This window comes from Trachurus trachurus (genome assembly GCF_905171665.1).
Source record: "Trachurus trachurus genome assembly, chromosome: 9".
Lineage (NCBI taxonomy): Eukaryota > Metazoa > Chordata > Actinopteri > Carangiformes > Carangidae > Trachurus > Trachurus trachurus.
Genome location: NC_139895.1, coordinates 18,953,569 through 18,980,916, shown reverse-complemented (window position 1 = coordinate 18,980,916; position 27,348 = coordinate 18,953,569). Strand labels below are relative to the sequence as shown.

Genomic DNA, 27,348 nt, shown 5'->3' with positions numbered 1-27,348 from the left:
TGTGATTACGCAAAAACCTCAACATCAACCCTGGGAATAAAAGCTAGTGCATAATCAAAGTGACCCAACCATGGTCTTCTCTTGGTCGGTGTCCTTGGTCCAGGTTAGGTTAGCACAGCATTCGACTAAATTAGTTGTTGGAAAAACTGTCGTGTCTCATATGGTCAAACTACATTTGGTGTTCCAACTTGTTTTGGGTTTTTTTACATTCACAAGTCCAGCAGTCTCTAGCATATGCATATCTGATATGTTGCAGTTGACCCTTCTATCATCTTGAGGGTAAATGATGTAGATGGAAACAGGCAGGTAGGGCACACCAGAGGGAATAGATGGAAGAGAGGCACAATCACTCAGTGCTCCAAGATGGCCTGAGACATCACTTTTTTTTTCTTTAATCGCTGCTGTATCTGGAGAAAATAATTCAAGTGTAACAGACTGTTACGTTTTCCCCAACCCTGACTAACAGGGTGCATATACAGCCAAATGAAAAAAAAAGTGTGGCAGAAATACCAGAGCCTCTGAAAATTCTGTATTCGCCTTGAGCTGCTTCCTCTTCTCTTTCCTCACACAAATTGACAGAGAGACTTTTCTTTTCATGAATCTAGACAACTGTCAAATGTGGCAATCATTAGGCCAAGGGCTAACCAAGTGTGTTATCAGTGATCCTAATGTGGAAGGGAGATGCTACACAAACAGTCCTAACAATGTGTAATAACTGCAGTGTTTCCTCTAGGATTTTTTTAAGGAGTGGCGGAGCGGCATCTTGCATCGCCATGTTTGTATGGCAGCCCGAATGGAAAATCCAGCCAGCCAGAGAGCATGTTTTGCGAGTTCCGCGCTCATACTGTAAATAAACCAACAAAGAAGAAGGCGGAAGGAAAGAATCGGACCAATAAAATATCGGCCAATTTGAGGGAAAATGACGTCATTTTTTATCGATCTGATAGGTAAATTTTATCCGATAAAAAATCTGATAAATTAATGGGGAAATGGGAGAAATTGTTTGCAGGCCGAGTACCCCCGTCAATGGTGAACAGATTTCTGAAATGAAAATCACAGGACGTAAGTTGTTGACATTCCAATTACAATAGGCGCGTTTCCATTGCAGGAACTTCGGGGTAATTTTACGGAGCCAGCCCCGTTGGTGCGTGTTTCCACTGCAGGAACCTCCCCCACAGGGCCATTTACAGGAACTTTTACGGGGGCCAACGGAGTACCTACTCCAGGGTAGGTACTCCGTTCGGCCCTGAAAAGCTCCTGGGCGGGGCTCGAGGTTAACCCGGCACTGATTGGCTAAAGCTAGAGCAGGCTCTGACGCTACCAGAAAGCACCAAAACAACAGGTATTTTTTACAGTAAAAGGGGGAGCAGAAGGGGAGCATTAGCCTAGCAGACACCGCTGTAAACAACAAGAAAACAGCAGGAAGATGTACGACAAATGGACCGACGATGAGGTGCAGGCATTGATTGTAGTCTATGGCACCGAGGAGATTCAGAGGGGGTTTGAGTCATCGCGGCGAAATGAAAATATCAGCGCACCTCGACGCACTGGGGATCCATCACGCCGCAAAACAATGCCGTGAAAAGTAAAAAAAAAAAAAAAAAAAAACTCAAGCAGGATTACAATCAACCGCCATGTTTGCACACAAACCAGAAACGCGGCTACCGCCTCAGCTCCTTCCATCCTTCTCTGTTGTTGTTATGATTTTTGTGCATGTGCTTGTGACCTGCCTGGGTGACGTCACAGTCGAAACTGTCGCACAGCGATTAAGCGGCGATCGAAACTCATGACGTCGCCGCGGGGTCCGACTCTGCAGTGGAAACACGGCCACTGAGAGGGCCGAGTGAGAGGACGGTTCCTGTAGAAGTTCCTACCTCCTCCCTTTACCAGGAACTCCTGCAGTGGAAACACGGCTAATGGTAAAAAGTACTCATGAGAGATAAAAGTTTATTGCATTTGAAAGGGTTTACTTGCATAATTATGAAATATTAGTGGTTAATGTTGACAATAACATCGTTTATCTGCAATAATCTTTGGGACAATATATCGTCCAGCAAAATGTGTTATCGTCACAGGCCTAGGCCACACAGTGAATAAACAGCAATGTCCTTAATAACACTGCTTCAAGTACAGATATATTTTCAAAATCTATAAAATGAGACAACACCGTTTATATCAATATAGTTGGTGCTATGTTATAAACCCTTTTATTCTGTACAACTGTGCCAGTGTTTTCATCTCTCTTCTCTCACATTTGAGAAAACACCTCCCCCACTTTCCTTCTGTCTGCGTGCAAAGTGCAAACCCAGCCCCACTCGCTTACACATTCTCCTGCAGCAGGGCAGGAGACACAGCAGTACAGTAGTAGTACACACACATTGTATTTTTGTCATTTACGTGTTAATATATTGTGCACATGCACATTTTCAGAGAGAGTATGTTTCTTGGTATTTTTGTTATGTTTACCTTTCCATGTCATTTATGCAGCAGTGTGTTTTGCTAAGTAAGAGAGGAAATTGTATTTTAATTGGTGTATTATTGTTGATGAAAACAACTTAAGAGCAAGTCACAGAAAGAGACTTATTTCAGGGAAGGTAATCCTGTCATTGCATTGTCTCTTAATCATAGACTATTTTGGTGCTTAAGTACTTATGACATCTCACATGAGACTTACAATTGGTCATATAGCTATCCAACCTCAAAATACAGACATATTATTCTAAGTCCATATCACTCCTGTCTATGGCATCACTACATATCCATAGGATAGCCTTGGATTTCGCAATTTTTTGCATTTTCCTTCTTTCAGTTTTGAAACAAAGAAATAGACATATTGAAATGTATATTAAATATTGAAACAGTGATAGCAGATTTATTTATTTTTTAAAAATCTAAATTATGAACCTTTCCATTGCCACGGCACTCCACAAGCCTTAAGGGTTTTAAAAAAGTATATGTAAAGGTTTGATGAAAACTGCTTTAGATAAGAACTTCCTCACCTTCTCTACTTCTCCACAAATAAGGTCCCTATACTCCTCTTTCCTGCACTCTTCCCTACTGTCCTCAAAGCATCCTCATGAGATCTCATCACTAATGAAATCAGTGCACCCCTCTAACTAATGTAGCCATGGTGACTATTTCCCAAATGAGCAAGGTGACCTTCTGTGAATGCATTCAGGGAAAATACAAGCAGATTATGATTCACCAAAAGAGGACAAATCTATTCCATACTTAATAACTGGCGCCTTTAAGTTGCATGGTACAAATACAAGTCATGATGTTGATTGAATTGTTAGAGGAAAGCCATTGTTAACATTTGTCTAATGGGCTCTCACAGTTTGCACTGGTTTCATTTCCATCAAGACTCTTTTTACTCCCATTACACAAATTTGACAAATGGGGACTAGTCCTCTGTATGTCTCTGACACTCGGACAGGACACTTTCAGCAACTTTTCAAAATGTGTGAAAGATGAAGAGTCTGTACTTTGTGGTTTTTAGACAAAACATTCTGTGACATTTGAGGATGTTCATGGCAAAATATCTTCACCTGCAGTCAGACTTCACAACTCATGGAGCGGCTGATGTAATAGATGTCATGGCCACATGTGGAGCCACAGCCAGTATGGAGTGGATATTCATGCAGAGGACAAGCGTTACACACAGAAATGTAAAACCTGCCAGAAGACACTGTGACAGTGACAGAAACACAGACTAGTCAGTTTGCCAAATCTGGGCTAAGAGAAGCCCTCTGCATTTCGAACCAGGAACAGTACCGTATACTAAAAACTACAGACAAAAGTGTAGAAAGATGTGTTAGCCTAATAGATTCAATATTCTGAGAACACATTCCCCAGGAAGGAGGGGCTTTCACATCTACTGCAAGTAAGTACTTGATATGAGATTATATGAGATTGATATGTGATTTCAGTTCAGTTTTGATACACTAGCAGTAACGATTTAGCAGCACAGTTATCCATACACATCAGTTAAAGCTGGATAATCTTACACTAACTTGTGCACAGCAGAATGGTTTCAGATAATGCCACTAAAAAGATGGCCACACAATCTCAAGAGATCAACTAATGGCTCTGTAACAGAAGCCATCAAGTCCAGCCTCTCGGGTCTACTGTGAAATCCATATCCTGCTAATAAGCAAATGGTCCTGATTTATTAGCCAGTCAATTCCCAACAGTGACATGAAATCAACTCATGAGTAACAGCCTTAAACTGGTGCTCCACCTAAAATGTTTTCAATATTACATACACAAACCCTGTAGGGTAGCCACTAAGAAGTGGAAGCGACTTGCATTCATTCTGGAGAGTTTGACATGGTTGAAATCATGTCCGTTATGGTGGATCACAGCAGAAGGAAGTGTCGCATTGGCCACAGAAATTTCTCAAACAACTTTTTCAGCACAAATCATCATTCCACTGACCATCATTGTGCTCAGTATATGCTAGAAATATGCTAGAAATCTAGCTAAATACAGAGCTTAAGCAATAGGTGGCATACAGCTATGTTTGCTTGTTTGTAGGGCTGGCACTCGGATGCTGCCCAAGTATTGGATATCGGCTACAGCCATTAGCCTTTCAAGCCTTAAAATAGACAAATAAATTTTGGGTCACTGAACAAACAATACAAATACAAAAAAATAACTGGAAGCAGACATACATATTATTTTACTCTGAGGTCTACCAATTGCTTTACCATTGATTTTGACATTCATTTCATCCTAGAACAGCATCTCTACAACATTCCTGATGAACTTTGAATTATGCATGCTTTTCTTCAGATGGGCTGCCTCCTTTTTATCCACCCCAAGAAACAAAAAATGCAAATTACAGATGACCTTGTCTTTCTTTCAGGACATTACACTGTGCACCACAAAGGCCATGGCATAGCTGCTGGCCAACCTTGACATTCAGATATTGGTTAAAGCTGCATCATTACACTCATGTAATTACCAACATCATTTTGCCTTGGTTAGAGATTTGATTTTGTTTACTGTAACAATCACATCATTTAAGTATTGTTGTATAGCACAGTCAGTACAGTCCAATGTGACTTCCCTTAGCCAAGAGATAGGAAGGGTTGACACTGACATTAAGTGTGGTCATCTGCCCATGATGGCAAGGACTGTACATGATGCAACCAAAGATGTATCACCTTGCAGTATGTTTATGTTGACCATATGTTCAAACAAACTTACAACAATATGGATGCAGACACCCAATGAAGCAAAACAACTACAGTATATGTGCAACCAGGGCTGTTGCATAGCAGAGAAAGGTGATGACAACTCCAGGGGCCACAGCCCAGTAGGGCCCACAAAAATACCCAGTAGCCTTATCTTTCTATGACAAAATTATTCTGCATATAACCCTGGCTAACACTCCATCAAGTACTGTCATGAACACAGAGTAACAGAAAAATAAATACAAAACTATAATACATAGTCTAAGACAAAATTGGTGATAAAAAGTCAAGGGGCAGGGGTCGAAGAATTCCTAGCAACGGCCCTGTGTGCAACCATTATCCTTGTCTGTATCCAAATATTTATGAGTAATATCTTAGCAGAAAATGGACCACGTGCAAATGTAGCAAAAAGATGGCTATCCCCATGAGTTTGTTGGTATTAAAGCAACACAGTTGCTCTTCTCAACCAGAGTACCAGTACCATGAATCCTACATAGTGTTGCTTTAAGTCCAGCAGGGCGGGACACATGTGGCTTAGGGGTTTATGACATAGACCATGAATAGTAACATCCCCAAATCTAGATGGGACTTAGGGGCCGTCCACACGAATCCGTTTTTTTCGAATCCGGATAAATACTTTATCGGATTGGCCTTGCGTCCACACGGAACCGGCGTTTTCAGGGGGTGAAAACGGTATTTTTTGAAAACGGGTCCCAGAGTGGGAAAATTTGAAAACGCCGCCTCAGCGTTTTTGTCTGGATGGCCAAAACGTTTTTTTTTCTGAAACGATGTCATACCCCCCGCCGCTCTACCTGTAACCTGAGACACACACACACCGCTGCAGCAGCTGCACACTGACAGTCTATGGACGTAACAACAACAACGGCCGACTACCGCCAGGTCGCTCAGACGCTGCGGCTGAATCGCGCCTGTTTAATCATCACTGATCGTCATATTTATCCCTGTCAACATTTAATCCCATGTTTGAGTTTGAATACAGCGGGGGGGGGACTTCTTCTACTGAATTTCAGCGGGGACTTCCCGTCTTCTTCTCTGTCTGTGTGGCAACGCTACAGCGCCACACACGCTCCACACACGCCTGGCTACAGCGTTTTGGGTCGTTTTCACTGGATCCGATACGGAGATTTTTTTCAAAACGATTAAGAAAAAGATCGGATTCAGTGAAGCCGCGTATTCGTGTGGATGGGGCCTTGTAGAAGCATGTCACCCCCAACTTTTTATGCCTTCATTTCCTGTCATTTCATACTGCTAAAATGAATAATACAGTCATAGAACACCTCAAAAAATACTTCTAATAAACCCAATATTAACTTGGCTTAGTCCCCATCTCCAAGGAAAAAAATATGTTATTCATGAGCATACCTGCGTCAATCAATCAAGAAAGAGAGCAATTACATGTCTCAAAAGAACACAGTGACTAAAAGAGAGAGGATGAAAATTGTCAAAGAGACAAGTGTAATCCCTCATCTCTGAAGAAAAATATCTGGGTCTCTTTACATTGCCAATTCTTTTGCCTTTCTTTTCTTCACATCAAGTTTCATTAGGGGAACTGGGGGAATATACAATTTCCTTGTCTGAGCTTATTGGTGATTCTTGAACTGGTACAGTAATCCATACAAATCAGCTAAAAGGCTGAAAGCTGCACTAAACTGCATTAATTTGATTCAATGAGAGCACTTGTAATTATAATGCGCATGGAAAATTATTCAAGCTGTTCAGTAACATGCCTCTTGTTTCTTAACCTTCTTTGGCACAGATGTAGAGTTGTTTATGTGTCAAGAATGCAGCCCACTATTTTCATGTTTGATGGCCTCAGCAGGCTGGTTCAAATATGTGTGAGCAGGTCATCAGATGAGAGCTGACAGATGTGGCAGGAGACATGTGGGCCTGAGAGGCAAATCATTCAGGACCAAGACGTTAAAATATGAAGGAGAATCAATAAATGTAAGCAGCATGGGCCAGAGTGGGAGCAATTGAAGGACAGGCAGATGAAAGATTATAAACAGGGGAGTTACTGTATCTCAGTATTAACCTATATGTGCATAAACCACCTGTGAAGATGCGCATGTTTGTGTCAGTCAATCAGGAGTTGGAGAAAATGAAATGTATGTCTCCAAAAAACAAACTGATTAAAAGAGAAAGAAATATGAAAATGAGTAATCAAAATCTGCTGGGAAAAAAAATCATAGGAATCAGGCACCATGTATTGACTATTTGAAGCTTAGCGTGACTGACAGTTCCCCCAACAGTTCCCCTCATTACAGAGCAGTATAAGAAATCTTGATCGTTTGAGGGAGCACGGTAACTTGCTGTCAGGTTGTTTATTGTTAGTCCATTTCATCCAGCAGGTGGTACCTCATAGCTGCTTCCTTATCTGTCACAACATAACGGAACTATTGGCAGCAAATCAGTCTGATCATATGTTTTGATTGTGACAACTTGGTGTTTGAAATACTGTATGTTGTTACCCTACGTGATACTGTTAACTGTTGCCTAGGTGGCATGGTAACTAACGCCCATAACAGCCTCTCGTAGCTTCAATTCAGCCCCATGTCAAAATACCACAGACAAGAACATGCTCCACTCCACAGTGTTTTACAGTGTTTTAAAGCAATCAGCTATCAAGTGGCATTAATAGTTAATGAATTGTTTGGACCAGCTGCAGTATAATGCAAGTATGTCGTTCAGAAATGTTAAGACCACGTGCCTTTTAAAATTTAATAAATGTTGACAAGTCATTTCTGTTTTCATAGCTCTCCTCACAGCTTTGCTACAGATATCCTTACAGAAATTATTAATCATTTATAAATGTGTATGCTCTCTCTCAGAACAATCAGCAAACTCTACACCAGCCAGTTTCTAGCCCTGCTCTTTATCAGCCTGTTGAGTGTAATACAACACAGCCAGCCACGGGCTCAGGGAATCACCAAACATCAAGTAGGCAGTTAGAGAGGCTAAGGCTTGAAGCCCTTTACAAGATTGTCCTTCAGAAATGGGCTCCATGCATTTTATTAGCCTAGCAGATGACCAGTGAAAGGCTATGAAATACAAATGCCTATTCCCTGCTGGTAAAAATTAGATGACCAGTCCTCTCTGTTTCACATACGCTGTTGGAGCTCTGTTCAGCCCAGCTCCTCTCTCTTATGAAGCAATAATGGTTTCTTCGAGCCCGTCATACAAACTGGCCTTTGATGCCTGCTGGACATCGTCCAGTTCTCACATTGGATAAATATGTTTCCTAAGCATGATTCCACTTTGCTGTCGAGCAGTACAGTATAACAATCTAGAAGTACATTAAACATCATGTCTCCCACTTTTTAACTCTAATGTCAAATACAATTTGCTTTGGTGAAGGGCTCGACTTGAGTGTGCAATTTCCGTTTCCCACAAAAATGTATTTCTGTGCACCAGTTTACAAAATGTGTGCCATATAGGACATCCCGTACTGTAAGTGTCCACTGTTCAGACACAGTATGCCTGCATCACCACATACAAACACATACAAAAATACATATCACATACTCTCTTAAAGCCCTGATGATTCTGGACAACCACTAGACTTGTACAATATGCCTCAAGTACCCACCCTCTCAGGAGAAGAATAATAGTTCTTCAAAAAGCTCTTCACCAAGCCATCTTCAATTGAACCTCATTATGTATGTGTGTAGGTCTTTAAAGCACTATAGGTTCTTCATATTCAAGTTATTCGTTTAGAATTAAAGGTAGAGTCTGGAGGTTTGTTCGTTGCAGTTTGTAAACAAAACATTCAAACTGGTCCCCTCCTCTGGCTCAACTGTGCCCCTGACAGCAGCAGCAGCAGCAGCAGTAAGGACTGCAAAGAAAAGGAAATACAGATGTGAAGCGCTGGAGCGGTGGGCTAGCACTCACAAGCTAGCAGGGCTAGCAGCCCTCCAGTCCAGTAGCAGCCCTCCTACTCGGTGAAGTTTCGCTTTCGCTGCATGGAACTTCACCTGAGCTCTGTCATTGGCTGGAGAGAAAACACGACTCTCCACCCAGAAGCGTCCCCGTGCACTAGGGCTGTCAGAATGAACTTCGCTATTCGAATACAATTCGAATGTTAGTCAAAATGAGAACATTCGAAGGTGGAAACTGACGTTCTAACGTTTTTAACGAGGCAAATTAACGTAGTGCGTCGCAACGTTCGGAGTAGTACACATGTTGATAAAACAAAATGCAGTTGTTGTTCACAAGGTAAAGCTGCAGCTTCAAATATCCGAGCAGAGTTTTTTTTAATTGCCCGTTCATTCGGCCGCCACGGTGCGCGTATGTGTCCCCACACTACACGCACACCTTTTTTTTTTTAATCGATAGATCCGCGGACCACTTGTGTGCTGATCACGGATCAGCTGTGATCTGTTGCACCACTACTCTGTGCCCTAACCCCGCAGCCCCCGCGAGGCGGGCGGGGGGCGCCCCCGCCTGTGAAGCCGGGTTTCCACCGAATCAACGATCCTTTTTTTTTTTTTAACACCGCAACATATGGTTCACGTCAAGATAACTTCTGTATTTGTCCATAGTTCTCTGTTTAACACTTCAAGAGACTTTTGGTTAAGTAACCATGGACAACTCCTATGCAGGATTGTTCTGCTGTGTCGTTGTCGCCACCGTCATCGCTGCCCCCTCCCCCCTATAATGAGCTTAAAAAAAAAAACACACATTAAAAATTAGAATATTATTCGAATATTTAACATAAGATGGGTTAGAAATTCGAACCTGATTTGGGGGGAAGATTGACAGCCCTACCGTGCACAACAAAACAAAGCAAAAGACCAAAATACAGGCAGGGTGAGGGGGCTCTGCAGACACAATCACTCACTAATAGCTAAAATATGAAGATGAAACATGATAGAAAATGAATTTATATTCACATCCCCAAGTAACCCATCTGCCAACATCTGTAACTGTAACAGCAGCTAACAGCAGCTAAGTCACTTTTTCCAAAAGGGAGAAGGCAGCTAATATGTCTGTGACACTGTTGTTGAACAGCATCATCAGACAAAACCATTTCACTTCAAGAATATTGACTATTTAATTTTCACAGTACCTAATATCTGAGCTACTGCACAATTCATGTAACTAACTCTGTCTTTTTAGGATGCACAAAAAGGAAGAAGGGCATTAAGTGAACATTGACAAGGTAGATCTAATGAGACAGGTAGATGGCAAAGAGCAACTCAGATGAAGTGTACAGTAATAGTACTCCATGAAAATATGGTTTAAGTATGAAAATAATCTTGCATTGATGGAGTAAGTGCTGTGGAAGAGGACATAATCCAGATTTTCCATAGGAGCTACTGTATAGGCTACAGACATACCCTCCTCCTCTGTTACTTTTTTCTCATCCTGTCTGCATTGGCAGTCTGCTTTTATTTGCTGCTGCTGCTAGCCAATTCCCCAGATATTATTTGTGACTGCAGCATTATTTGAAAGTCTGTTTTTTTTCCTTTTCTTCTTCTTCTTCAAAAAAAAATCCCAGTTCTTCTTACAGTAAGATACACCACATGTATTAAGGCTAACATCTCCACAATGTGACACACAGGCTTTGAATTAAGCAATCACACATTCCATGCCATTTGTATTTGAATCCAGAGTTTGTTTTGAAATGATCCACCTTCAGAGTTTGCTTTTGAATGGCCAGGGAGACTTGTGTTCTCAAGTAATCTCATGGTCTATTTATGTTACCTAAAAAAAAGACATCAGCACAGCTAAAGACTGATATGGACAAACAGGTCATCAGGGGATTCAACAACCTGTCAAACCAGATTGTGTCCATGGCACCTCACAGGAACCTGAGGAGACTGTGCCAGCAGTCTGTTCGGGAAAGTCAAACTGATGCTTAAAAAATGGCAAACAGCACAAGTCCTCATGCTATTCCACATGAGTTACACTGTGGCTGTGTTCGAAACCGCATACTTCTCCTACTACTCGTACTACTCATACTAACGATTTGAGTATGCAGTATGTTCACACTGCGCAGTATGCGATTTGCAGTAGGCGAGAAGTTCCCGGATGCATACTAGTTTCGGCCGAAATGTTGAGTATACATCATGAGGTCACTACTCATACTCAAACTACCCAAGATGCAACGCAACGTGACGTCAAGGACCGCCTCTTCCTTGCCGCGAAAAAAAAAAAAAAAAAAAGAACGGAGAAGGAGGAGCCGAGCGGACGAGAGGAAAAATGGAGGGGCAGCAATACAAATGTCAGCAAGCTAGCCACAGTGCGGACAGGTTCACTTCCTGTTTATAAAGTAAGAGCACTGACGTCATTGTAACGGCTTTCTTTATGGTCAATTGCAACGGGTGCTTTATTTTGACACAGAAACCGGAAGTACAGTGCTCACTACGGCTGGTTTTACTAACGCCAGAGAAGTCCGACTAACTAAGTTATATATTTACAGAGTTTAGAGCTTAAGTGAAATCAGCTTCAGGGCGGCTGATTTCGGCTCGGGCTGGAGCGAAATGCATTGTGGGTTATCATAGTACGCAGCAGTGTGAACGCTCTGCATACTGTATGATCGATTAGTATGTAGTATGGAGTATGGAAGTATGCAGTATGGAAGTATGGAGTATGGAGTATGTGGTTTCGAACACAGCCTGTGTTTTAAATCAATTGTTAACATTGAGGTAAACAAAGTGAATAAATAACAATCTGAGCAGATGCTAAGAGGGGGGACAATATTACTCCTGCAATCTCTGCACTACGGATCCTGCAAGAACTAATATGTCAGTACCAAGTCAATGTCAATACTTATTTTTCAAGGTGCTGTAAATGTCATGGTTACTTGAGATGTGATTTTTTCCATTCTGATAAGAGCAGTTCAAGTCCAATCTGACATCAAATTCAAAGAGAGGAGGACTGACACCAAAACTAGAGATATTTTATAACTGACTCAGTGAAAGGAATATACCTATCCACTTCTGAGTATCCATATGTTGTATGGTAAGTTAGAGACTGTCTGAAAGCTATTGTCTGTAGGGATGCACTGATCCAATATTAAGATCAGACATCGGCCCAGATATTGACTAAATAGCTAGATCGGGTATTGGATAATGGGGCTGATGACACAGATTTATTCACTTCAATTCTATGTTTGTGACACGTGCTACATCATGTGTCAGCAGCACGAGCAGCATGCTGGTAGACAACAAACACAGAGCTACAAGGTTTTACAAAGTTAGGAAAGTAATGTTGAAGTCAAGCCTGATGCCTCCACTCTCTTCCAAATGGCAAGGTATACAGTTTATACAGTGGTATCGGATCTGTATCGGGTATCAGCCGATACACTAAGCCCAGGTTTTGGTATCGTCATTGTCTTTACGCATATGTATAACTATACTAAAATAATAAAATAGATGACAATTCTTTATAAGCTCAGTCATGATATTTGCCGTACAGCCATTTTTATGATACTTATTTGACGCCAAGCTGTTGACAAGGATCAAGCTTGCAGTATTATTGCCTGTGATATCCCGAATGACGATTGACCTTGCTCCTTCAGCAGCTGTGCCTTTTAATCCACCTTTTCCGGATTAAAATTGACTTCTGTCTGCATCAGTAACTTCGAAATGGACATGCTCATCTTTCAAAGCCGAAGAACATACTCAATACACCTTCCATTTTTGACTGAATGAACAGGTCAATACGACCCAGACAAGGGACCAGTGTTCACATAATCATCAGCTCTGCTGGCCTTTCATCTGTAACACTTCACACAAAATAAAATCTCACGAAGTCAGAAATTATCACTTTCCACGATTTCATTACCCAAGCTACGTGCTTTTTGATGATGATCTCTGCTAATTGAATATTTAGTACCATGTTAGCAATGTGTTCATTAGCACATTCTGGATATCTCTCACATGCCTGGGAGTACAGCCATACATAATGTGTATTGTGCCGGTTCTGTAGCAGCCTATGCAGTATGACAGTAATAGTGGCAGTGACTGGGGTTATATATATCCTCGTACCCAATAGCAGTTCCTGTCTCACTCACTAACACCCTTGGGATCTAATGACATAGCCAGGGGGTTACGCTTCATACTGGCTAAAAATCTCACTCGAGCATTGGCAGTCACAGTAGGAGGAGGAGGATTGGCTGAAGAAAAATCAACAACCGTTAAATACAGCGCAGGGTGAGAGGGCAGGGGTAAGTTTTCCAATCTGCTGTTGCTGCTGATGGGACCAAATGTCCAGATGGACCACGTTCCATCTCTTCCTTCCCTTCTTAGATGTTTTTTGTTTTGACATTTCCTTTTCCACCCACTCAAAAGCCAAATCTTGATTGAGCTTGGACAGAGACATGAGAAATCATGATGCTCCTCCTCAATGACACCTCCACAGATACAGAAAAGCCCCCTGCAGAGTCCCAATGGCTGACACAAGCAAGCAGCAGGAGAGGAATGGGAGAAATGCCATATCCTCATCAAATGATTCTCCAGATTCTTGCTGAGGTCTCGTAGAAACCTTGAGCGGCATCCAAGCCCAGCCTAGATTGTGACACATTTGGGTGATGTGTTTTACCTTGGGGCTGCTGAACTTTGTTCCAAACCAGCCACTAAGGCAAACATGGCAATGTCTGCAATCCTCTAAGGAAAGAGTTTGCTGTCGCTCTATATATACACAAGAATGATATCAGCTGTATGCATTGAGCAAGTTGCTGGCTCTTCTGATTAGTTTTCTACAGGGATACTGCCTTGGAAGTTGTTTATGTCGGTTGTAATCAGGATATGTGTCCGCTCTATCAGACTTGAAGCAAACGCTTGATTGCTGAGTTTTTCATGTGAAGATATGTGACCTGCTGCAGGCCTGTTAATTGGAAAAGTCTATCAAACACATGGGTTTAATGTAATTAGCACATGCATCATGTGCCAGCTTGTGTAGGCTAAAGAGTATCTGAAAAGCCTGACTACATGCTAAAAAGCTTTTGCATCTAGAGGAGGGGTTACTGTAGCTGTCTCCCTTGTCAAGCAACTATAGCTTAGCTGCATTTTTGCAAAAGCTGACAAAACGCTTTCAAACACATCAATGGCAGTAAATGCCAGGAGGGTAAAACCACTGGTGTCTGGGTGGTGCAGTCAATAAGGAAATGCTCTGAACAAATTGTTTTTATGAAACAATGCAATGTGAATTTTACACATTTGTCTATTTTGTCCTAAATTATTTTCAGGCTCAGGATGAATGTAATTTACACACAATGAAAAGACTTGACTCACTTTGGAGGCAGAGGTATCATTTTAGTGCACATATTTTAACTACAGCCATTCGGCTTTCACACAACTGCTGTTCAAAATGACTCGCAATATGATGTGCTTGGAATAATCACCTGCATTGTTGCTGTGAACAATGACTCATGATAGGATTTTATTTTATGATTCCTACTCTTAATACAAGTTCATTTAATGACATCCACACCAGATGGAGGCATTTGCAAATCACAGAGGGAGAAGACACTGTAACAAGATGATACAGTAGAACCATAAAACCAAATGGATGAACATACATCCACTGAAATGGCTCCACTGAACAACCACAAATAATGGGACGCTGGGCCATGGTGTACAGGGAACAAAATTTGATTTAGCTGGTCTTACTGTTCCCGTATATGTGCTGGAGAGCAATGTGCCTCTTACATAATTAGCCTCCTGTGTGAAATTTGATTTGTTTGGGTTAATCTATGTTTAATTATCCTCCTGAAGCAAATGTGAAAAGTGTTTCATCTTCAGGACAGCTGAACTGCATGAGTATCTCCTGTTGCACTTCATTTCATTAGCGTGGCAAATAATTTCAATGCATTATTGTAACATCATATGAGGTGTTTTATTCCAGCACACCACTTTGTAATGTCACTTCCACCAGTGCTCTCATCCCTCCCTCCCTCACTCCCTCCTCCTCTTTCTTTGGGGAATGTGAATGTTCTGCCACCGTGACAGCGACCGCTCTGTCGGTCGACCAGACAAGCCAGTGCACTTCCTGTAGCTGGCTGGTGACTAGACGTGCAGGTGAGCATCACTCATGTCTGAATCAAAATTTATGAAAGAAAGGAGTACGAGAGGAAACAGAATCTTACATGTGCAGCTGTCACTTCAGCTAGGGAGCTGAGGTGACCTTCTCAGTTTTCATTTCAGTTGCTCTTTTTTCTCTCCCTCTTTTCCCAGAACAAGTGAGTAATTAGAGCAGAAACATTTCCCCACACACCCTGGCTGTCTGAGTGCCGAGCTGCTTTTGTATCTGTCTGTATGCAGACGGGTTTCACTGAAACTGTTATTGCAAATATTAGGCTACTGTCATCATTTTTTTCTGTAGTTGCTCTGGTTAAAAAGCTCATGTGCAAGCAACATCCACTGCATGTCGCATATGTGCTAAAATTATCCATGTTGTCATGTGTAGTGAGTCAGATTATTGTCAGTGTCATTTCAGAGAATGTGGTCATTATGAATTAGCAATGATGTAGCCTACTGTATCTGCTTTAATTTTACTTTGGAACATGAACACTGGGCTACTAACCCCATACTATGTGGGTACTGAAGGTCACTAAACATTATCTTAAAAGACAGAGAGGCTGCCTGCATGTGATGTGTTCAGGGCACAGCACTTACAGGTCACTTTCCCGTGACCTGTCCTTGGTCAACGCCTACGTTTCATGTCCACTTGTCCTAATGTGCCAGATATAGCCTGATGAACAGATAGGAACATGAATATAAAAGCATGCGATGTAACTCAGTTACTCTTTTGACTTTGTCCCATTGTTTTTATTGTTTGGAAAACAAACGGATGATTCAGGATGACACGACTTTCGGACCCAAATTAAACGGACAACTGTCAGCTACTGTATGATCAATGTCTATAAGGCAACAATGAACAGAGATAAGTTACGTATGCGATGTTGAAAGTGTGAAAGGAGACAAAATGCAACGCTCTTGTGGTCATAATTCGCGTCTCTTTTCTCTTTTTCACCGTTTACATCTCGATTATGAGCAGATACTTTCTCCATCCTTTCTGCAGCACAACATTGCACACAGTAACTGCTTCGGACAACGTTACACAAAAGTGATGTTAGGGGTCGAACACGGGGCTGATATGAAAAATGAACCATAACCTCCCCAAAGTTAGGACTAAATACGATCTAAAACACTTCTCCGCTCTCGCGCTCAGTCCTTTTAAATAACGCCCAGCTTCAGCGAGGATAATTAAAAAAAAAGATGAAGATGAAACAAAGCAGTTTCCCTTTTGCCCTTACCGTCGAAGACCTTGAAACGACGACGGCCACGACATCCTAGATTTCTTCAGCCCAGGTCGGTGTCCCGTGTCCACTGCGTAAGTCCGATCCATGTTCCTCGGGTTGAGGTATCTCTCGGTGTCCGAAAAGCCTCTTTGTCTCACTCGGTCGTTCTTGCGCACTACCAGCGCGTGGTGGAGCGGAGAGAGCGCTGCGTGGTGGAGCGGAGAGAGCGCTGCGTGGTGGAGCGGAGAGAGCGCTGCCTGGTTCTGCTGCCTCCACAGATGTTTCGGCGCCTTCGCGCTCACGCCGGTTCCGCCGCCGGCGACTAGAGACGCCGTCCCCACTTTGGCGCAGGCAGGGTCCATCCTCCTCACCACGTTGGATTTAAAATAGGTTTTAAAAATAATAATAATAATAATAAAATGCACTGGAATAACCAGGAGAAATGTGAGAAAGGTGATGAGACCGCAAAATATATTTAATTTTAAAAAGTCGATAGTAAAATTATAAGCCCCAGAAGTTATTTATTTAGTTACTCTGAGTGCCTCACGTCCAGTTTGCTTTTTGGAGTTCACGTAATAAGTTTAACTCCATCAACTTTATCTTCTCTCTTTGCAGAAACTCATTAGACTGAGATAAAATTAAATCCATTTACGCATCACGAGGTATCCCTCTGTACTGTAACTGCGGCTTGGAAGTGTCCTGCAAGGAGGAACTCTCAGTTGAGTTTGGTTTCCAAGTGCTCCCCGCTTCCTCCGTGCACGCCCATCTCAGCAAGGTGCTTGTTTTTGCTGCGGCAGTGCGAGATGTGCAGCGCAGGACAGTTCCACGCGGGCGGATAGTCCATCCACGGTAACTGCAAACTTTTATAAAACCCACAAGGCTGTGCTTAACTTGACGTGCGGTTTGCGTTAACGCACCCAGACATGATAATAGTGGTCTCCCCTGATCAAATCCCCCTGCAGGAACAGACGGCGGCAGGATATAGGGAACAGAATAATGCATTAAACATGAGGGACCCACCCAAAGCACCTCCCCTAAATTCTCCATGCTTTAAAGCAGGAGGTGGGAGTAGACAGGGAGCCAGGTGGCCAAATCGTACAACAACACTGGACCGGTTTTTTTCCCCTCCAAATTGAATTTAGGTTTAGTACAACAACAACAACGGTAGTTTTATAGGATTGTAGAAGTAAACACTAAATAGAACTGACCAAATTATGGATTTACTCATAACACAAGGCATTAAGCACGCTGCAGGTAAAATAAGATCACCTTCACAGTAAAAAAAAATCATTACAGGGTGTGTGTGTGTGTGTGTGTGTGTGTGTGTGTGTGTGTGTGTGTGTGTGTGTGTGTGTGTGTGTGTGTGTGTGTGTGTGTGTGTGTGTGTGGTCCACAGGGTGCAGAGGAGTGCAAACATCAGCACCCTTGTTCAATTTCTCCTCTGTTTTAAGGGAACAGGGATTTTCAGGCACTGCTTTCCTCCTTCCTCTTTCTACACCACCTTTCCAGCTCAAGCCCATTACTCTAGAAGCCAACAGTGTGGGGAATGCAATCTCTCCTCTTAAACAGCAGAACTGTAATCTTCTCAGAACCAAAGTGAGTGAAAACACAAGGGGGAGGTAAAGTGTAGTGTGATGGTGGCAGGACAGCACACAGAGCTATAAGAGAATATAGGAGTGCCATGCATGTGCACATGAGCAGCTCGTGTGAACTTTGTGTTGGTCCTCCTTTATCTATCCTGAAACTAACCACAGGTCTATCACTTTGTTTAACAATTCAAACATTAAAAAAAAAAAAAAAATATTCTGTTTTTTTTTTAAAGTCTACAGACTACAGTCAGGCAGAGGACAGGCTTCATATTAAAGGTATAGTATGTAGGAATTACCCCCATCTAGCAGGGCCTCCGTCCTTCCTCACACTACACAGTGGTGACAGTTTTAACAGGCGCTACCTGGAAAACTTTCTCCCCGAGCCGACAGCTCCGCTGAGTTTCTGTGGTTACCTACGGTCATGCTGCCACTGAACGTAAAAAATAGCAATGCGACATGGCCGCCTCGGTTCGGTGCGTCGCCCACTTATGTATTTGTAACGACTTGTAACAACTCATTCTAAGGTACAAGAAAGCTTTCATTTGTATGCGGGTGTGATTCGACTTCAGTGAAATACATATTCATGAAAGCAGTATTTGATTTTTGCTAATAAAAGGCCAAATACATACTGGGGCTTTAACTATCTGCTTTCTGCTTGATATATTTTATATTTAAATCAAACTACTAAATAAAAATGGAGTGCCGAGTGTTTTGTGGGCTCTTCACCATAGATGATCAAAAGATCAAGATGAGGCTCTTTGCCAATGTTCTGCTAACCCAAGTGAGGGTAGCAATTTCTGTCTAGTTGCAACCTCATCTGCTTGTCTACTTTGCACCATGCTCATCCAGAGGACTCTTGCCAGGAGCTAAAAAAAAAAAAGAACAAAAAATAAAAGTGTGTGTGACAAATGTGACAGACCCATGCACTGAGACAGCGCATGTAGCAGAACTAACTGCTTCACACACAGAGAAGTGACCTGAATCTTCCATTTGGGTTTTGTCTTTTCTACTTACTGCAAATTTTGGTAATGGAATAATAACTGATCTAGGGGCAGTTATGATGTCAATGATGACCGTATTCAATTCCACACAGTGAGCTTCATTTTTAACTAAACAAAAGAAAACAGGATTAACATTTTATATCTATAGTCTGTGTGTATCAGTGAGTGTTTGTAAAAGTAAAAAAGAAATAGTAGTTTGCAGCAACAGTCGATCTCTTGCACTAAGCACATGACTCCTGGGATGACATTTTAGAAAATTGTAAATCAGTCTACTGATTGATTGTTTTGATTTAGTTCCCAATATCCAGTACTATTATTGATACAGGTACAGTCTTAATCAGCATAGGTTGGTATAGGGTCACATTAATTATTCAACAAAATAAACAGTCTCAGCTTATCCATTTGTTGATGTGCTGGTCTTGACTTGTGCTCTTCTGAGAGTGTTGATGTTAAAAAAACACACTCATTTATTGCAATTAAAAAAGAATAATGTGCATCCATGTGAATGTAAACAAAACAAAACTTAATCCACTCTCTATATTATTAATAGTGGTAGCAAATCATGCTGCCTCGAGATTTGCACCTACCAGAACAATCAATGTACTGTACAGTATGTTAATGTATTTTGAGACAAGACCTTTCAGCCTATAAATTATGTAAAAAAGCTTATGGACTTTTCCTTTGTTGTACTGTAGTTACAGTTTAAACTAAAGCAATCATTCTATGTGTTTGCTGTCAGCCGAAACAAAGACCATAGTTTTAGAACTGCTTAATGGAAAGAATCATTTTTTGTTTTTCACATTATGAATGCAACTAATGGAAAACATACATTTTTTTGCTTCTTCATCACTCTGCCATTAATACTGCGCACTAGAGGTCGTCTCGGGTCAAAATTGACGTGTCTTAACGCGATAATACCGTTACATTTTGTTCCGAGATCGGATGGGAACCCGATAATTAAAAACAAGATATGATACCGACCCATTTTTGCCCAAGACATTACAGACTGTCTGTCAGTCTGTGTTTGCCCAAGAGTAAAGCTATGACAGTGATCCGATATTATAGATTCATCAATCTTGAATCAAAGCTTCATTTGCGCTTTGTTAAAATTTTTCCCCCACTATTTTCCCTTAAATTCTCAAACTTAGGACTCAAATTTGCTTCACAATATTTTTGCCACCATGAAGGCCTACTACAACTACAAAGTCTTACAGTATGGTATTGGACATACTCTTTTACACAACAAAACACAGATTTCACAGCAGGTTGTTTCTCCATCCATCCATTGTCTGTACTACTTATTAAGGCTAGGTCGCGGGGGTGGCTAGAGTCAATCCAAGTTGACACTGGGTGAGGTCGGGGTACACCCTGGCCAGGTCATCAATCTATCACAGAGCTGACACAGAGAGACAACCACACACACTCACATTCACACCTAGAGGAAATTTAGAGTCACCATTCAACCTAGTGTGCATGTGTTTAGACTGCACACTCATGCCAACTCCACCCAGGAAGGCCTAAGTGAATCAAACCTACAACTTTCTTGCTGTCTTTCTGTTCACAGGAAAAGGAGGGCCAAACAAAGCAATGACATAAAAAAAAATTTGTCATTAAGTAGAGGAGTCTGTGACAAACCTGTCCCGCCTTAATCTTCCTTCCAATATTCACACATCCTCCCTTCTAATCACTCCATCCTTATCCAGCCACTGTAACCGGATTTTCAAGGAGTGGGCAGTTTTACACTCTTGAGAATTGTTTGCCCTTTTCTGAAGTTCACATACAAGTTTGTTGACAGTTATTCAAAGAGAATGGGCTGCCTCCACCTCTGCTTGACACTTTTTCGGCATTATCACAATGACTGTGAGTAAATTATTCAATATTGACTGTTTTTTCATTATGGGAAGCAGGAGCTTTTATCTGTGATACAAGTAGGCAACGGTGAAGAGTCAGTGAACAGTGAAGATGGTGACACACCTAGCTACAGACAAAAATATGAGAAACAAAGAAAAATATACTGTATCACAGTTCCCATTTCCCTGAGCAAGAGGGAGAGAACCAAGACAGGAAAATAAAAAATAGTGGGCAGATGCATTTTCTTTCTCATCTGGAACATAGCAAGCCACTGAACAGTGTTATGCAGGTACTACAGCCGCGATGAGCCTTTTGAAACATACTATCATGATCAAAGTCAAGTTAGAGGAGGTCCTCTTTCTCCTTGATTGACAAACATCCTCTGTCATCTGTCATCCAGTTTCCACATACAGTACAGCACTAACTCAGAACAATGGGGGATTTTCCACTGACAGAGCAGATTGACCACCGGATTTCTACGCTCTTTCCAAGTGTCAAGATATATTTCTAGGCCGTTCGTTCTAAATTAAATTATGAGTTCCCCACTGGACCACAGTCTTTGATACAGAATGCTGTTTGGTATGTTTGTTTCTGTCTCTCCTCAGAGAATCAAGCTGGTCGGAGACTTGGCGGTGTCTCTGCCAAACCTCATTTCATCTAAACAACTCTGATGCACTCTCCAGCATTCTCCGGATCGGGTGTGATTCTTCTCTCAGCTGCTGTATGGTCATGTTTTCCAAGCACGGAGAGGCTCTGACTGCACACTGAAAGCAATGTTGTACAACTATGTCATAAAACTGATGCAGTTAAATAACTGTCATAACCTCCAAAAGTGAGACTACAAAACGACTGTGTAGCTGTGCACTGTATAACACTCCAGATTTATCGAAACCACATGTGAAATTCCGTAATTAATTTCCTACATTTCAGGCTGCTACTAATTCCCTTTCATTTGACTATGACGTGAAACTCAATTTGCAGAGACTTAAAGATTACATGAGTCAGGTAATTTATCACACATTGAATATCCTGTCATCTGTATGGTTTTTTTTTTGTATCATGTTGCAGCTGAAAACCGACTGATCTGAGACCCATGGTTTGTTGTTATGAAGCCTGCTCAGACATCTACAAAATGAGAGATGACTGTTAATTAGCAACCTTTTATATTACATTAGAGGTATTTGAAAGACATTTTTGTCCAGAGCATCTGACATTTTTCCCTCCTCATACAAACATAACGGACTACCAATATTAAGATTAATGCACGACCCTCTAAAACAACATAGCTATGACCACTCTACCTTGTAATCAGAGCCATGTTTGCTCATTGGTGCTGGTTTTGCAAAGTTTTAACAATATCAAAATAGTCGCACTCAATTTAGACATCAGAAATTCATCCCTTCACAAAACAGTCTAGACCTGTGGTCTCCACATATTGCAAGGAAGTTTTAAGTTTTTTTTTTTTTTTTTACTGAACTGACACAAATGAAAACAAGCAACATTTCAATCTGTAGACGGTGTCAGGTACTTGGCATGTGATGTGTCCTCAGTCACTTCATCCAACTATCCACTCCACTCTACTCAGCCCCCTCTCCAATTACACATTGCACTGAAAACTATTTCGTTAGTTAGAACACACACAAAGACATGCACACACACTCACATTGTCCCTACCTGCTAGCGTCAGCCGAGGTGATGGCAATGAGTGGCGGGGTTCGAAGTGGCAGTGTGGTGGGTCGCGGTGGAACTGTTACTGTGTCTGGCTCCGGCTTGCGATCACAGTAGTACTGTTCTGCCTGCCTAAAGGCCAAAGGGGGCAACTGGACCGTCCGGCAAGACAGCCTCCGCACCAGGAAGGGCTCCATGCAGGTGACTGGCCCTGGTTCTGGGGAGTCAGACGAATCATCTGACACCTAGGTGAAGAGGAATGAAGTGTGGGTGAATTCTGAATTCAAAGTAAAGATAGACAAGCATGCAGAGATGTTCTCATATGGGGTTTAACAGAAGATGTTAAATAAAAGGGAAGGAAACAACAATAGTTCAAGCAGGGCCATTACTAGTAATTCTAGTAAGTGGGCCCCTGCCCCCTGACCTTTCATCACCACTTGTTTCATAGACTATCATTTTTTATTTATCTCAACCAGGGCATGACAGATGGCAGTCAGTGACAGTAACAGACAACTTAACAGTCATTCTGATTCAATACTTATCCACTATGTCTGATGAAGCTTTTGCTAATTTGGTCTAAATAATAATTTGGATTAGGCCACTGTGTGTTGTTGTGGGCCCTACTGAGCTGTGGGTCCCTTATTGTCAGCACCTTTCAAGTTCAAGCACTGTGTTTTAGTATGAAAGATCAGACCATGGAAAGAGTTGGTAGACACATACAGTAGATACAGTAGCCATTTGTAACCTGTAACCAGTAGATGGTTTTGGAACCTTATTATCCTTGTTGTGTAAAGTTTCATTGGTAAAGTCGAAGTACAAACAAAAGAAGCAATAACAGGTTAGGTTTTAGCACAGTTTTGCCTTATCCACTCAGTGATAAGAACGTCTTAAAAACACCCATCTGCGTCAACTTAACACTGTGTTACATAAACCAATATATTGCACCTACAGTACAGGTAACAGATTGTACAATTATTGTGCACACGTGAAAAAGCCACAGTAGCTACAGATGCTGAATAGGGAAGATTTATCTATCGCAAATACAGCAGTAATAGCAATAAAAAAAACTGAAATATGCATAGGTGCAGAATTCCTTTTTGTTATGAGACAAACCGGCCCGACACTCAGCCCCACCTCCTGAATGGCATGCTAAAGAGGACGAGGATGTTTATACTGTATCTGATACGCTGCACCAGTGGTTCCATCTAGTGGCCAACAAAGAATTGGAGTTTGCGATAGTGCTACTTTAAGGGGAGTTGCAGGATTTTCCAGATGGGTAACATTCAGCTTCCAGCTAGCTAAGCTTGCTCCAGTGGAGCTCCAAAGTTCTCCATAAAGCAAACATTGCCTATTGTAGTATACCGTTTACTTTCAGTGTGAATAATATTTTGCTACACAAATTGTTGTTATTGTTAAGAGAGCACTCACAGTGAGCATACAGACAGGCATTAGCAACTACGGCGCACAAAAGATAGAAACTACTTTTCCTAGCCTGAATACATTGAGGAAATTAGCAGCTAAGAGACCCAGCAATACGATACCAAAACATACTGTAGCGTGGGAGAATACTGGACTTACATCTGCCATATGGTCAGGAACAGGACTCCGCTGACATTGCTCCATTTCAGCGCACTGCCAAGCTAACAGTTAAGCCAACAAACTAGACAAACAGTAGGCTAACACCTGAATGATGATGACAGTGTAACCTGTACAACAGGCAGAACAAGAAGATTAGTCCATTCAGCATCGTCCACACAGGCAGGTCCAATCATGCCAATAAATGAAAACACCTGTGTGACATCATAATGGGTTGTGGTGGACCTTGAATGTGTCATAGCCTACAAATGCTCTAAGATAAATGTATCCCTTGGTGTGTTAAACCCCCCCTTTCTTTTTTAGTTTTTCCATTTTTCTCATTAAAGCCTTTCTTTTTTTTTTTAAGAAAAACAAAAAACCTGCCACTGACACTTATCAACACAAAGGTGTAGGGGTGGTTTGGGTTTAACACGCAAATGAAAGTTTTAAAGAGAACACACACACACACACACACACCCTATTACTGTACATTTACAACACGCCTTATGCATTGCACAAAAGATAGGATGGCTTTATGCTCTTCGAACAGGTAATTTAAAGAGTGGAGCTCTTGTTACATTTCATTTACAAAGTTGTTTTTTTGTACGTATTTATAAAAAAAATGTATTTGAATATACCGTATATATGAATTAAGTTTCATTTGGGGCTCACTATTATGCATACAAATTATATGAATTTTAAATCCCATCTTTGCATGCAACTCAGCCGTGCATTTTATGCTTCTAAAATTTCTGTATGCATCACCACAGCAATGATTGATGTGTTGCATTAAACATCTAAGATACATTAAACATCAGAGGTTAGATAGATGAGATCCAGAATAAGTTAAGAATAGTGTTAAATTTGTAAAATAAAGTCAAGACAGTAAGAGTGATTAAAGGGATAGTTCAACATTTTGGCAAATTGGCCCATTGCCATAATCGCTATAGTCATAGCAGTAGGTTCGTTACCTTTATTTGTCGGTGTAAGCTATTTTTAGAACGGAGGAGCGAAGCGGCAGGCTGCTCAGAGCTACTCTATGGAGGCTAATGGAATTTCTTGGTTTTCCTCATCAAACTCATCAAATACACAACCCAACAACTCCAAAACGCTGTCGTGGACACGTTGTGAGCTGCACAATCACCACGCTATGAGATAATAACGGAACGTTACGAGACGGAGCCGTTTTAGAGGTAAATTCATGCAAAACCGCTGATGCGCGTTGCGTTCAGGGACAGTTTTTCAGCAAGCAGACTCTGTATTTACCCTGTATTTACCTCGAAAACGGCTCCGTTTCGTAACGTTCCGTTATTATCTCATAGCGTGGTGAATGTGCAGGTCACAACTTGTCCACCAGAGCGTTTTGGAGTTTTGGGATTTTGTATTTGATGAGTTTGATGAGGGAAACCAAGAAATTCCTTTAGCCTCCATAGCGTAGCTCTGAGCAGCCTGCCGCTCCGCTCCTCCATTCTAAAAATAGCTTACACCGACAAATAAAGGTAACGAACCTACTGCTATGACTACAGCGATTATGGCAATGGGCCGATTTGCCAAAATGTTGAACTATCCCTTTAAATGTTATTGAAAAGAACGGCACTGTGTTGGACCTAACAAACGATGGAACAGATTGTCCCTTGATTGATAGAAAGAGGAGGCTCCAAGTGAAAATGATACAACACATCAGGTCAAGAGCAGAGAGAAAAAAATCAAATGATAGGAATATCAGCAGGGGGCAAGAGCTGACTGAAAGCTGAGACAGTGTGAGAGGAGAGACGCTCATTCCACAGTAAGTTAACCTGCAAGAAACACATCAGGTGGTCATGCTATTAAGTGGGAATCAGAAAAGTTGATTCTGCTGCAGTGATGACAGAGCAAAGCCTTTCCATTCAAAACAGTTCCACTTTAATTCAAGGTCTCTTATGCTTTTGTCAAACATATCTTTTTTGCACCTGGAGATCCATTCAGTCACTCTTTAAGATAGACAAACAATTAGTTCATGCAAATTACAATTTTTAGTATGCAAATGACTATTCAGCTTCCCACGTACTGGCCTCAAGGAGAATAACCCATATTTTTTTTTCCTCTTATTGAACACACAATAAGCCAATGACTAGCCTCTACTGGACAAAGGTGGAAGAAGAAGTTCAATTTTGTCTCGTCGTTTCTTTGGAGGCCTGTCCTCAGGGACTGCACAGAGGTAATCAGTTATTTTCGTATTGAGTGGTTCCAGGACTATCTTTGATTCAGGACACAATACACTTGAGTACACAAGCACACACACATATGGAGTGGGCCAGTGAGAGACAGCATGATAAATTGAGGCAGGTTCTGTGGCATTAATCTTGCCAAGAACCATGAGGAGTTTTCATTTGTTCCGCATGAATAACAAGGCTTTCCCATTAGGGATCAACCATTAAAGTTTACATTCCAAATAACTCTTATACAGGTGATAATTCTACGACATATGGCTTTCCAACGAGTAAAGTTACAACTTCCCTAGCAAACAAAACTGAATCAGATACACATACAACAGTCAGAGGACCAGGTTAACCTGTAGGGGGTTAAAACAATACTGTCGCTGTGTTGTGTTATGTTGTGTATGTCCTTTTGTCATTGCAACCAGTCCTCCAGAGGTGGGATAAAATTAAATTTGGCTTATTTTGTGGTAATCTAAACAATTTTATCTTAAGGAATATGAATTATGTGAGCGCAATATAAATAAAGATTATAAAAACTGATGGAGTTTTCTAAGCCAGAAGCAGCCAACAGTAAAGATCTCTTGTTTGCTGAATTTTCACTTTGATGGTAAAAAGGCTCGATGGCTTCCTTCCTTTGCTATTAATGAAATTACCAAAACTACTGGACATGTCACCACTTGGAGCTTCAGGGGACCAAGGGAGTCTGAGGCCCACAGCCAGTCACCAACCTTGCCTAGTCGGTAATTCAACCTTACTTATAATCTTGTACCAACAGCAAGCTGAAATGAATTCCATGTTTTTCCGTATTTTGGTCCACGTTATGAATTACAGGCATTCATATAATAGATTGATTTACTGTGCCAAGTACAGTCCAGCAGTGCATGCATGGCCTGGAGCAGCCAGGTGGATAAAAACACCTATTCGTCCTCCAAGTGCAAACAAATGAATTACCCTGGCAGTTAGCACTATACGCTGCCCCTTACAGCATTATACATCTTTATT

General features: G+C 41.5%; 1 protein-coding gene across 1 annotated transcript in view; it reads right to left on the bottom strand.

The window, feature by feature from the left end:
• pde4d (phosphodiesterase 4D, cAMP-specific) overlaps positions 1 to 22,770 on the bottom strand; it is a gene marked incomplete at its 5' end in the record, with an annotated part of 145,242 nt that extends 122,472 nt beyond the window's left edge. The window contains one exon of the mRNA XM_083979112.1: positions 22,580 to 22,770. Coding sequence (XP_083835238.1) covers positions 22,580 to 22,770 — 191 coding nt within the window. The remainder of the gene's footprint in view (positions 1 to 22,579) is intronic.
• Between the last annotated feature and the right edge of the window lie 4,578 nt (positions 22,771 to 27,348).